General features: G+C 46.3%; 1 protein-coding gene across 1 annotated transcript in view; it reads right to left on the reverse strand.

The window, feature by feature from the left end:
* KLHL25 (kelch like family member 25) overlaps positions 1-2,598 on the reverse strand; it is a 19,510-nt gene extending 16,912 nt beyond the window's left edge. The window contains exons 1-2 of the mRNA XM_044665435.1: positions 2,569-2,598; positions 605-2,431 (exon numbers count right to left, since the gene is read on the reverse strand). Coding sequence (XP_044521370.1) covers positions 648-2,431; positions 2,569-2,572 — 1,788 coding nt within the window. The 5' untranslated portion in view covers positions 2,573-2,598 and the 3' untranslated portion in view covers positions 605-647. The remainder of the gene's footprint in view (positions 1-604; positions 2,432-2,568) is intronic.
* Positions 2,599-12,336: the final 9,738 nt, after the last annotated feature.

Below are 12,336 nucleotides of genomic sequence, written 5' to 3' on the forward strand. Positions count from 1 at the left end.
ATGTGTATAAGAGACAGCTCTCTCTCTCTCTCTCTCTCTTTCTCTCTCTCTCTTTCTCTCTCTCTCTCTCTCTCTTCTCCCACTCCCCCCCTCTGTCTCTCTTATATTTTCTGTGTCTGTCTGTCTGTCTCTCTCTCTTATATTCTCTCTCATATTCTCCCTCTCCCTTCCCCTCTCTCTGTCTCATATTCTCTGTCTCTCTCATATTCTCTGTGTCTGTCTCCATCTCTCCCTCTCCCTCTCCCTTTCTCTCTCTCTCTTTCTCCTTCCAGTGCTTATACAAACACTTGTTTACTTGAATCTTGTTGGTTGATGATCTCTCCAAAGCTTTCTCCATACATAGAACAGAGATCTGGGAGAGATCATAGAACACATAATATCAATGAGAAGAAACTTGTAGTCTAGAGAATGTTTGATCTGGAAGAGAGTAGGAGATGCTTTCTAAGGCTCTTTCTTCCTCTAAATCTATGATCCTGCGATCCGATGAGGTTGCCAAGACTTAATGGCAGAAAATAAGAGCCTTGTTTCAAAGAGTGCCTCTCCTGATGGTGAGGGGTTTTGCCCCGCATGGCGAGCAGGGCCCCCCAAAGGGCCAAGGCGTTACCTGTCTGAATTCCTGGGGTCGCCGTCACTGTCCTCAGGACTTCTCACGCAGGCAGGTGCTTCCACGTGCTGACGAAGGCCGTGGGGATGAGTGAGTACGGGACGGAGGTGACGCAGGTCCACGTGTCTGAGGTAGGGTCATAGCAGTCCAGCGTCTTACAGCGCTGGGTGCCGAAGTAGCCGCCGACCACGTAGAGCTTGTTCCCTGAGGCCAAGGCATGGCACGACATGCGCTTGGCTGTCATGTCCCCGATCCGAGTCCACTGGTTGGTCTCGCAGTCGAAGCGGTAGGCAGAAGCAGCCGTGAATTCTGTGTCTCCCCCCATGATAAAGATCTGGCTGCCCAGCACCGCGGCCGCCGTGTAGCGCCACGGCTGAGGACATTCTGCCTTGATGGTCCAGCGGTTGTCGGCGGGGTCGTAGCACTGGACTTTGGACACCATGTCCCGGTGAATGCTCGTGCCGCCGAAGACAAAGAGCTTGAGCTTGGCGCTCACCACCGCGGCGTTGCTGACTCCGTCCCGCAAGGGGGCCACCATGGTCCACTTGTTGGCCCCGGGGTCGTACTTCTCCACTTGCTTCAGCGAAACGGAGGGGGAGGCTGGGAAGACCCCCGCCACGGCGGTGTGTCCCCCGACCACGTAGAGACAGTTCTCCAGCTCGGCCGAGCCGTGGCCGAAGCGGGCGATGAGCATAGGGGCGGCCTTGGCCCACTCCTCATGGACGGTATCGTAGACCCAGACGTCCTTGGAGACGCCGTTCTCGGAGCCTCTCCCGCCCGTCACGTAGACCTTGCAGCCGATGGCGCAGGCGCTGAACTCCTTGCGCGGGCTGGGCAGGTCTGCCTTGGGGATGATCTCCTTGGCCTTGTGGTCCACCTGGTAGATCTTGTCACACATGAAGGTCTGCCCCCCGAGGATCAGCAGGGTATGGCCCGCCTTGCGGGGCCGGGCACACGGGCTGGTGACCACCCCGTCGTTCTGCAGGATCTTCTTCTTGCAGTGGAGAGCCTCGTCCATGATGAGTTTGTTGCGCTCGTCCGCCAGGATGAGGTCCTCGCAGGCGATGGCCTCCTTGAGGATCTCGGAGGGCAGCAGGGCCAGCCGCACGCTGCGCAGAAGCTCCGGGAGGTAGACCTTCCGCTCCTCCAAGTCGTGTTTGACCCACTGAATAATGGCTTCGAAGACCACTCGCTCGTCCTCGGTCTCGAGCTCGTCGCTGGAGATCAGATCCAAGAGGGTGTCCTTGGAGAGGTTTTTGAAGTCTTCGCTCTGCTGCACGGTCTGGAAATGTCCGAGGCACATGCGCCAGGACAGCTCGTAGAGGCGGCGGCACTGGTGGGCGTCCGAGAGGAGCATCATGCCCAGGCAGTTGGAGGGGAAGAGGTTCTTCTCCAGGAACTCGGCCGCGGCGTCCCGCACGTCGTGGAACTGGAGCATGTCGCCGGCTTCCAGCAGGGACTCGGCGTTTTCCTCGTTGATGATGATCCGCGAGGAATAGGCGAAGTCCAGCAGGAGCTCGAGCACTTCCGGATGGAGGCTGTCGTGGAAGTTGACCGCATCGTCCAGACTTTCCCTTAGACCGTGGCTGAACATGGCCTCAAAATAGCAGCTGGAGGCAGCCAGCACAGCCCGGTGGCAGGGGAACGAGCGGTCCCCGGCCCAGAGGGTGACGTCTGTGAACATGCGGTGCTTACGCAGGGTGTTGAGGTGGGACAGGACGCAGTCCGGGTGGGAGGGCTTGTGGAAGAGGGTGATATTCATAGAGCCCGTGCTCGTCCTGGACTTCCGGTTCTCGTGGACGCTCACGGACATCGTGACCGAGGCTGCTGAGGAAAGAAAGGCAGATATTTCACTTACGGATCCTTTGCAAGGGTAGACGCCCAGCTGGTCCCCCACACTTCAGCCAACAGCTCTCGTTGTCGGCCCCCCGAGACCCCAACGGGGTGCCCCCCTCTTGCCTCACCCATCCTTGCTCTCTGGCTCAGCCAAAGCCCCTCTGTCTCTTCCCTTCAGTCCTAGGGCGTAGGATCACACGCAACAGAACTCAGATCCTCCTCCTCGGGGGTCACTCACAGCCTTCGTGATTTAATCTGGTACCAGCCAGGCTTGGCTCCATTCTAGAATCAAACAAGTTAAGATCCATTCTTTGGATGGGTTCAGCCCCATGTTATCTGTGATTATCAGACAAAGAAGTACAGAAATAGGGAGTGTGTCCTAGTAACTTGTCTTGGTTAAAGAAGTATTTTTTTTATATAATGAAGAGAAACTGGCTTAATTTAGATTTTACTATTTCCTTTTGAAGAAATGCTGATGAGTGATGAAAAGAAGCTGTTTTTACACCCATAAAAGATAAAACTAACACTTATATAGTACTTTAGGGTTTCCAAAGCACTTTATATATACATTTTTTTTAAACCCTTAACTTCTGTGCATTGTCTCATAGGTGGAAGAGTGGTAAGGGTGGGCAATGGGGGTCAAGTGACTTGCCCAGGGTCACACAGCTGGGAAGTGTCTGAGGCTGGATTTGAACCAAGGACTTCCCTTCTCTAGGTCTGACTCTCAATCCACTGAGCTACCCAGCTGCCCCTTTATACATTCTTTTATTTGATTCCACAACAACCCTGAAAGGTAAGTGCCATTATTATTCTCATTTTATTCTATATTATTATTCCCATTTTATTCCATAGTATTTCATAGATGATGAAATTAAGGCAAGCAGAGATTAAATGACTTGCTCAGTGTTACACAGTCCAGAAGTGTCTAAGGCTGGATTTGAACTTGGGTCTTTCTGATTCCAAGTCCAACACTCTACCTAGCTCCTTCCATATTGGGATCAAATGATACAAAAAAGATTATTGAAGATCTTGTACCACTTGGCATTTTAAGTCCTGGCCTCTACCAGTGGCGAGTAGTACCAACTTTAAGTATGTCAGTCATGTCTGACTCTTTGTGATCTCATTTGGGGTTTTCTTGGCAAAGGGACTGGAGTGGTTTGCACCTTCTTTCTCCAGCTCATTTTACAGGTGAGGAAACTGAGGCTACAACAGGGTAAGTGACTTGAGGATCATACTGCTAGTAAGTGTCTCAGGCCAGATTTGAACTCAGGTCTTCTTGATTCCAAGCGTGATGCTCTAGCCCCTGTGCTACCTAGCTTCCTGGGTATGTACACACACACACACACACACACACACACACACACACACACACACAATTTTTTGTTGCTGTTCTATACTTGACAAATGAGTATTTTCATAGACAGACAAACATGAAGCAAACATGAGAATTTTCATAAACGAATGAGCAGGATGGTACAGGAAATATTCTCTATTATGTAGAACTTGTGTTTTAAAAAAGAACAACATAAATTCAACATGTGAGTTTCAAAGCTGTCATGCTTATCTTCCTACCCCCCTGAACCTCTCTCTGTTCTCATCTGAACAGTTAGTACTGACTTTTTGAGAACGACACGACCTCAAAAGATTTAGAAAGGAAACGGGATGGCTTTGGGGGGTACTAGATGTATCCTTCTCTGTTTAAGGCCATTCAACATTCTGTTCAACTCTGAGGTATTGAGCTTTCCTGAATCTGTGCCACGGGTTTGGGGAAAAAAAACCCAACTGATCTTAGCTTTGGTCCAAGCTGTCATCTCTAGATGATTAATCCAACAAAGGCTGCTCTTGCCGCAGCATCTCAGAGGAGAATATGCCCAGCTTGTTGTTGCTCAGTCATTTTTGTCGTGTCCAACTCATCGAGACCCTGTTTGGAGTTTTCTTGGCAAAGACCCCGGAATCGTTTTTCATTTCCTTCTCCAGTTTATTGAGGCAAAGAGGGGAAAGGGACTTGTCCAGGCTCACACAGCTAGTAAATGTCTGAGGCCAGATTTGAACTCAGGTCTTCTTGACTCCAAGCTTGGCATCTGATCTCCTGTGCCACCCATCTGTCCCCAAAATATGCCCAGGAACTTTGGGCAATAACATACAATATTGTGTTCCAAAATCCAAACAGGAAGCAAAGTTAAGGACTATAAAGCTGCCTGAGTTGAATGGTCTCAGACAATGGATCCTGCCTCTCAAGCTGTTTCCATTAATGACTAGACTCACAGCTCTTTGTCTCTCTTCAGTCATCCCAGTCACTGCCAACATCACAAGCCAATTTGGAACATTCTGTAGTAATAATAACAGTGATAATAAGAGCTATTATTATTATTTGGAAAGATTCAAATGCACTTTAAAGACAAGGCAGCATGGAGAGTCATTCCTCTTATTTTACAGCTTTAGAAAACAAGAGAGAGACAAGTGGTGTGGGTCAAGGTCTAAAGCAGGCAGTACATGGTAGGGTAAGTGGGACAGAAGCAAAGCCAACCTGGGATTTCAGACTCAGTGCAACAATGGTTTAGCCCACTTCCTGGTGCTGTTTAACCTAGTATTTGTACTTTTCAAAAAAAAGTCAAACCCATTCAAAGATATAAAAGAAATGAAATGCCTTTAGCAAAAACCTGTTTTAGACCCAAATGTGTCTGTACATGCTTTCAATTCTGATTCCAGGCCATTCACCCAAACCAATCAAAAATAACAATTAAAAACCCAACAAAAATAGCTTCCTATTATCTCTTTTTATCAGGACTCCAGCTGTGAGTGAACAACTAACTCCACAGTGGGAAACACTATGGACCCCAGTTATATTTTAATTTAGCTCCTGATTTCTCTGGGTCTTTGTCTGACTGTATCTCCATGTGTTTATGTTCCTGTTTGTTTTGGTTATATTAGTGTGTAAGAGGCACATTTAAGAAAACTGCAATCATTTTCTTATTATCTAGGGCTTTTAAAAATTTAGTCAACTATTCTTTTAAATACTTAGTTGTATCTATGCCTTATGTTTCTGTCTCTGTGACTGTCCTTCTCTGAGTCTGTATCTCTCTGTCTGTCTCTCTTTGTCCTCTTCCTCCTCCTCCTCTCTTTCCCATGAAAACAAAACAAAACAAACAAAAAACCTACACATGAAATCCATTGTGACTGCCTGGAAAATGTAGACAACTTGTTGCTGGTGCCAGAGAGGTGGCTGAGGCTGCCTTACCTTTGCCTCTGAGGTCTTCCTGCATTCCTCCTCTATTCCTGCTCTCCTTCCCAGAGGCCCTCACACCCCCTCCAGTGCTCCACTATCTACAGAAGGTCTCAGTCTCTCGGGGAGTTCATCTCTTTGGGCTACCTCGACAAAGGGAATTCTCTTAGCCGGTTCCCAATACAGCTCAGTTTGGGATCACTGAAATAGAAGAGGATAGTAAATTCTCATTGACTAATAGGAAAGCAGAGCCCTATTGCAGACCTGCCAGTTTCCCAAATTTCCACGAGGTCATATATGAGGAGCAGTATGGAGTAGCTGGCTCCCAGACTAGGAGTCAGGGCACTTGAGTAGGGAATCTCAGCTAAGCCATTAGCAAGCTTTGAAACCTTGGCCAAAAGTTACTTTATTCACTGGGCCTCAGTTTCCTCATCTGTAAGCATTGGATTTGATGACTTCTCAGATCCTTTTAGTTCTGATTTAAATTCAGATGGCAAAAGACATGGGGGTGAATTTAAGCTCTTTGAGGGCAGGGACTGTTGTCATCTTTGCATCCTTGGAATCTTACATACAGCAAATGCTCAATATGTGTCTGCAGAATTTAACGGAATTTAGCATCGTTACTAATGATGTTATGGATTAATTGGGCTAGATCCCTGTTGGTGAACCTATGGCATGTGTTCCAGAGGGGGCTGCTCCCTTCTCCCCCTCCATGCACACCTGAGGACATTTCTCTCATCACCTGCCCCTCTCTCCAGCAGCCCAATGGGAACGGTTCCTACCTCCCCTGTCTGGGGTAAGGCAGGGGGCTCACATGCAGTGTGAGGGTTGCAGTTTGGGCACTCAGTCTCTAAAAGTTTTGCCATCACTGCCCTAGATAATCTAGAAATTCAGCAACTGTCTAGTTGGAGAAAAAATGTGGGGCAAGAATGTAGGCAGGAGGCTAAATATCTTGCATGGTAAATGATACTCTTCCTGAAGGCAGCACCCTGTTTTATTCATCTTGGAACCTCGAAATCATGTACACTTTAAGGCAGGGGAAAATGAATGTCTAGCTTTTGTATTCTAGACCTAGAAGCCTTTTCTCTTTACCCTTTCTAATCAGTATTCCCATCTCTGTCCATTTCCATTTCTTCCCCTTTCCAAAATGTCCTCAGCCACTGACCTGAGCAGGGTGGGGAAAAGAAGGTGTAAGCTCAGGAGTTCCATCTCTTTCAGCATCCCAAGATGTAGTGATGTGAGGAAATTTCTGCTTCAACAATCTTTTGTTAATGGGGTCACCTTACAAATGTTCCTATTCATGGGGGAGATCAAATTATACCTGGTAATCTTCAGAAGGCACCCAAAGTAGCCCATGCAAGATATTTAGCCTCCTGCCTACATTCTTGCCCCACATTTTTTCTCCAACTAGACAGTTGCTGAATTTCTAGATTATCTAGGGCAGTGATGGCAAACCTTTTGGAGACTGAGTGCTTATGATTAACTAATCAATCAATCAATCAATTAAAAATGCAGGTACCTGGGAACCTTCTGTTGTCCTGACAGAAGCCAATGACCACCACCTTCACTTCAGGAAGTAAAGCACTGACCTCCGAGAAGGCAGAGGAAAGTGATAGTCCTAAAGCCTTCTGCTAGCAAGAAGTGAGTGAAGAGAGGGAGAGACCTTAGAACAAGGTCCATGCAAGCAACTTCGCAAGTCAGGCGACCATCCAAAGCAAACGAGTCTGCCCACACATGCCCAAACGCCCAACTTCCCTCCTCTGCCAACAAAAGAGAAATCGGGGGAAGAAGATAGCACTGATTTTTCCTGCAGATGCATTTGTGTTGTCTCTGGTAGCTCAGGTAGGACTAAGCTGCCAGCTCCTAGATGCGACGACGGTCACTACAGCTGAACAGCCATTACCGAGCTCTAACAGGAGGCTGCCTTGTTCATGAGGAAATAAGTTGTTCCCATGACACACCTTAGTGGGCCTCTCTGGAGCAAAATACAGAGTTTGGCAGCTGACCCACCTCGGGCTGCTAGCATCACGGATCCAGCCACTGCCGATGGAACTCTCCCGAAGGGCAACCCATTCAGAGGAAGCCCTGAACTTCCAGGTTGTGGGGCTGCAGTAGAGGATTAGCAACTGGGAGAGTCAAATCCCAGTCCTGACAACCTTTGATCACTGTACCCAGTCAGGGGAATTACAGCCACCAGATGGACATACTCTTAGGACTCTAGGGTAGAGGGCAGGGTCATTCGATTCAGAGGCACAGTTTGAATCCCAGCTCTGTTCCCAATTTTTGGCAACTTATTTTGCTACCTCTTTGGCCTTCATTTTTCTTAAACTGGGTTGGACTTGATTCTTCTCCCAGTTCTAAATCTTAGGAGCTAAAATCTGCCTATTCTCTTAACTATAGATAAGTTATTAAGAGGAATAAAAAACAACCAACCAATAATATGCCCTGAGATTCCTGAATGGACATAATTTGGGATACCGAATAGAATGCCGACCTGGACACTAACCAGGATCATAATGAGAGGAAGCCAAAGTATATGTAATATTGCTAAGGACTAGAACTGCCCTAGATATCTTGGGTGTAGACCCTCACTAGGGATCTGGTCTATCTGTACATCCCCCCCGCCTCCCTCTCTCTCTCCCTTTCTTCCTTCCTTTTTAAAAATTCTTACCTTCTCCCTTCGAATCAGTACTGAATTTGGTTTCAAGGCAGAAGAGCAATAAGCCCTGGATCACACAGCTAGGAAGTGTCTAAGGTCAGATTTGATCCCAAAACCTCCTGTCTCTAGGTCTGATTCTCAATCCACAGAGCCATCTGACTTTCCTCTGGTTCTTTCTTTCTAACAGTCTTCTGGGTTATATTTCCAGGGGAGTGGGACTGGGATATATATTCCTGGGAGCTGGGGTTAGAAACACTGGTCATGTTTATACTGGTCATGTAGTAAAGAGAGAGAAGTCATCTGGATAGCTCATGATAATTAAAAAAAAATATGGAAGTATTTATTAAGCACTTACTATTTCCTCCAGGATTGTGCTAGGGGTGGTAGGGAGATACAGAAACAATTTAAAATAGAAGTTTTGATCTTGAGGAATTAAGATTTTCTCTAGTTTCCTAGCAGCAGGAACAGGAATTTAAGATAGAGATGGAACAAAAGGATACGTATCCAAGGTCTGGCCAGACACTGAGGGGCCTTTCTCATCCCCACTATTAGTATTCATGGTTCACCTACCTTTCCATACCATAATTAATTAGTCCTGCCTCAGACAAGCCCTTTTTCTCTCATTGTAGCTCAGGGGTTTGATGGATTTAAGGGACATCTCTTAACTGCAGGGCGTTGCAACAGGATAGATTTGAAATTTATCATTCTGCTAAAAGCTATTGATCCCGCTTCAGGATACCCCTACTTGCTTCTGCTCAGCTCTCAAACACCAGGACCTGGCTGATGTGTTAATCTTTCAAAGTCAATTATCCCAAGGAAATTAAGAAATGTGCTCAAAACTGGTTTCTAACAAATCAACCAAGTAGCCAGAGTGATGCTAGTAAAATTAGCAGAGAAGCACCATGAAGCTTTCTCACCCTGGAACATCCTTCTGCTCCTGAGGGTCCCTTCTCCCATTGTTGAATTCTTCATGGAACCACCATTTTGAGTAAGGGCCAGTAGCCAACAATCCTTTCTTCCTCTCTCGCCTCTACATTGGTCTCTCTGGGCTTCACCACCATGTATACCGCATTCTGCTTTTTCCTTTTATATGTTGGCTCTCCCCATCAGAATATAAGCTTCTTGAGGGTAGAGACTGTTTTCCTGGTTACTTGAATTTGTAGCCCCAGCACTAAAGCACTTATCCAAGTGCCTGAGATGATTATTAGCTTGAAAAAGAGAAGTTGTGTTCACTAAACAAAACAAATCAGATTATTAAGGCAGCAACTGTTTCAGTTCTCAGATAAGTGAAAACCAAGGGTCAGTACTGGGCAGCTAGGGTCTGGCCACCCTCAACAGAGAATTGTCAAGCCCATCTCCTTTCAGTGGATGTTGGGTCATAAAAATTTCAACACTTCTTCAAGTGTTTTTTTTTCCCCCCTCAAAGTCAGAGTTAAGAATGAACTTTAAACTACAAAATGTAGAGTTGGGACCATAACTGTTAAGTGGAATTGATCTGCTACTGAGGACACTTGTTGTTTAGCCGATTCCCAGTTTTGACAGATACCACTGTGGTAGGGGCTCATTAGTGAGACTTAGCTTTAATTGCCCTGTATCTCAATCACGCACCCCTCAGGCTGGACCTGGAGATGTATCCCCCAACAGAATAAGACTCCTTTCATCTCTGGGAAATCCTTTGCATCCTGTCAGGCCAGCCCTTCTTTTGGGAGAAGAAAGAGGTGGAGTGACAAGGACTTCAGAAAGGCAGAGCATTTTCTCCTCTCTTTTGAACTAGAAGCCAATAACCACATATCCTAAGCCTTAGACAACAAAGTAGTACATAAGGATAGTCTAAGAATTAATTCCCATTCAGCCTTGGAAGCTTTTTCCTAGCCATGGGCTTTAGGAGGTTTATTCCAGTGTGCAAACATACACCATAGTTCCTGAGAACTGCTTCAAGCAGGAGAGGCTTAATTGAGGTCTTTTGTGTGACTTCATGGAGCCAGAAATCAGGATGGAAATCCTTCTCTCTCAACGGGCTGGTTTCCATCTTTGAGATCGTCCCTAGAGAATTTCACACATATTCTTCTCTCGCAACTTTGCTACAATTTAGGAATTTCATAATATTGATCTTTCTGTAAATATCACTCAGAACCATGTAACCCTGTGTTGGGCTAGTCTGTCCATCGTTTTGACCAAGGAGGCTCTAATGGGAGCTATTCTATTTCTTGGAGTTCTTGATGGCACTTGGCTTATGCTGAGAAAAACAAAACCAAAAACTTGATATGAAGGCATGCCGGTGTAGCTCTCCCTTAACTACATTTGTGGAAAACATAGCTGTTCAGACTGTGAGGCCATAAGCCAGGTGTTAGGAATCGAGTGAGGGCTGCATCCCAGACAGACACCAAGGCTCCATCAGACCTGGGACACAGGAAGGGAGGATTTAGGTGGAGTCATTGTTGGAAGATGGCAACGGTGTCCAAGATGTCAAATCTGCTGACCTTTGGTGGTATGCATTACGTGGTTATGGGAAAGTAGAGGAGCGAATGACCGGAGGAATACTGCAAAGGCTCTGTGGTCTGAAGCTCTCTCTTATTTCCCTAGGTTTGTGAATGGTGACTGCCTGCTGACCCCTGGGAGAATTGATTAGCAGTGCATGTAGCTAGGTGGAATAATGGATACAGCATTGGGCTTTTAAATCCCACTTTCTCTTAGAATAGACATTAAGTATCGCTTCTAAGACAGAAGAGTGGTAAAGGCTAGGCAACTGGGGTTAAGAGACTTTTTCAAGGTCACATAGCTAGGAAGTATCTGAGGTCAAATTTGAACCCAGGATTTGGACCTGAGTTGGAATCCTGCCTCAGATACTTACGACCCTGAATAAGTCACTTAACATCTCTCAGCCTTAGTTTCTTCATCTCTAAAATGAGGAAATAACAACTCACCTAAAGGGTTGTTATGAGGATCAAATAAGAGAATATACATCAAGTGCTTTGCAAACCTTAATAAATGCTACCTTTTATTGGACATGTCTCTGTCTCTTTGATATCTGGGTGTGGGGTCTGGGTCTGGGTGAGTTACTATTCCATAACCCAAGCCTCAGTATATCTGAGGAGATGAACAATAAGAAGTCACAGGTTCAGCCTAGCATATTGGCTCCTCAGTGGTTGAACTCAGTGTTCTCCAGAAGATGGGCGATGATAGCAGGCATCACTATCTCTCTTATGGCATTTTACCTAAATTTAGACCGAGTCCCTAGGAGCATGGAGCTGGTCTCAGGAGTGCCATCCTGCCAACATACACCTGGAAAGGAATGGCACTGATCAACAGATACTAAATTCCTCTGCAGAGTCACCCACTGGACGATGATGGGGATACCTGAGATATAAGGCACGGTCTGTGCCCGTAAGAAGCTTACGTTCTAGTTGGAGACAGCATAGATACATAAAAGTTCATCAGCCACATAGTACAGTCTTTACAAGTGCCAGGGAGTGCGATAGGAGGTCAGAGAAGGAAGAGAAACTTTGCTCTGCTAAGTATCACCTATGCCTTTGGTCTAGCTAGCTGGCTAGGCTATCATGAAATCTTAGATCTGAGCTGGAAGGGGGTCATCTATTCCGACCCCCTTATTTTATAGATGAGGAAGCTGCCACTCAAGAGATGGGAAGTGACATGCCCAAGGTCATATAAATAATGAAAAGCCTATCCACAATTTGAACCCAGGTCTTCTGAAGCCTTCTCCAGATCATGCTCCAACTCACCACACAGCCACAGTGGATCAACGCCTAATCGACTTTTATTTTAAGGTCTAATAGGTAAAACTATAGTCACTGGCACAGGGATTGGCTATAATTTACACCCTGGTTGACATCTCCTGCTGCTGCTGCTGGTGGTGGTTTTAAAATAATAATTTAAAATAACCTTCTCATTTCTCCACGGTCCTCTCTTCCTTTAAGTTAGGAAGATGCTCACAGGGAGGCAGTATGGATTGATGTCTTCCATACATCCCTTGCCTTTTTGATGGTGCCTTTCTTC

This window comes from Gracilinanus agilis, chromosome 2, assembly GCF_016433145.1.
Source record: "Gracilinanus agilis isolate LMUSP501 chromosome 2, AgileGrace, whole genome shotgun sequence".
NCBI lineage: Eukaryota > Metazoa > Chordata > Mammalia > Didelphimorphia > Didelphidae > Gracilinanus > Gracilinanus agilis.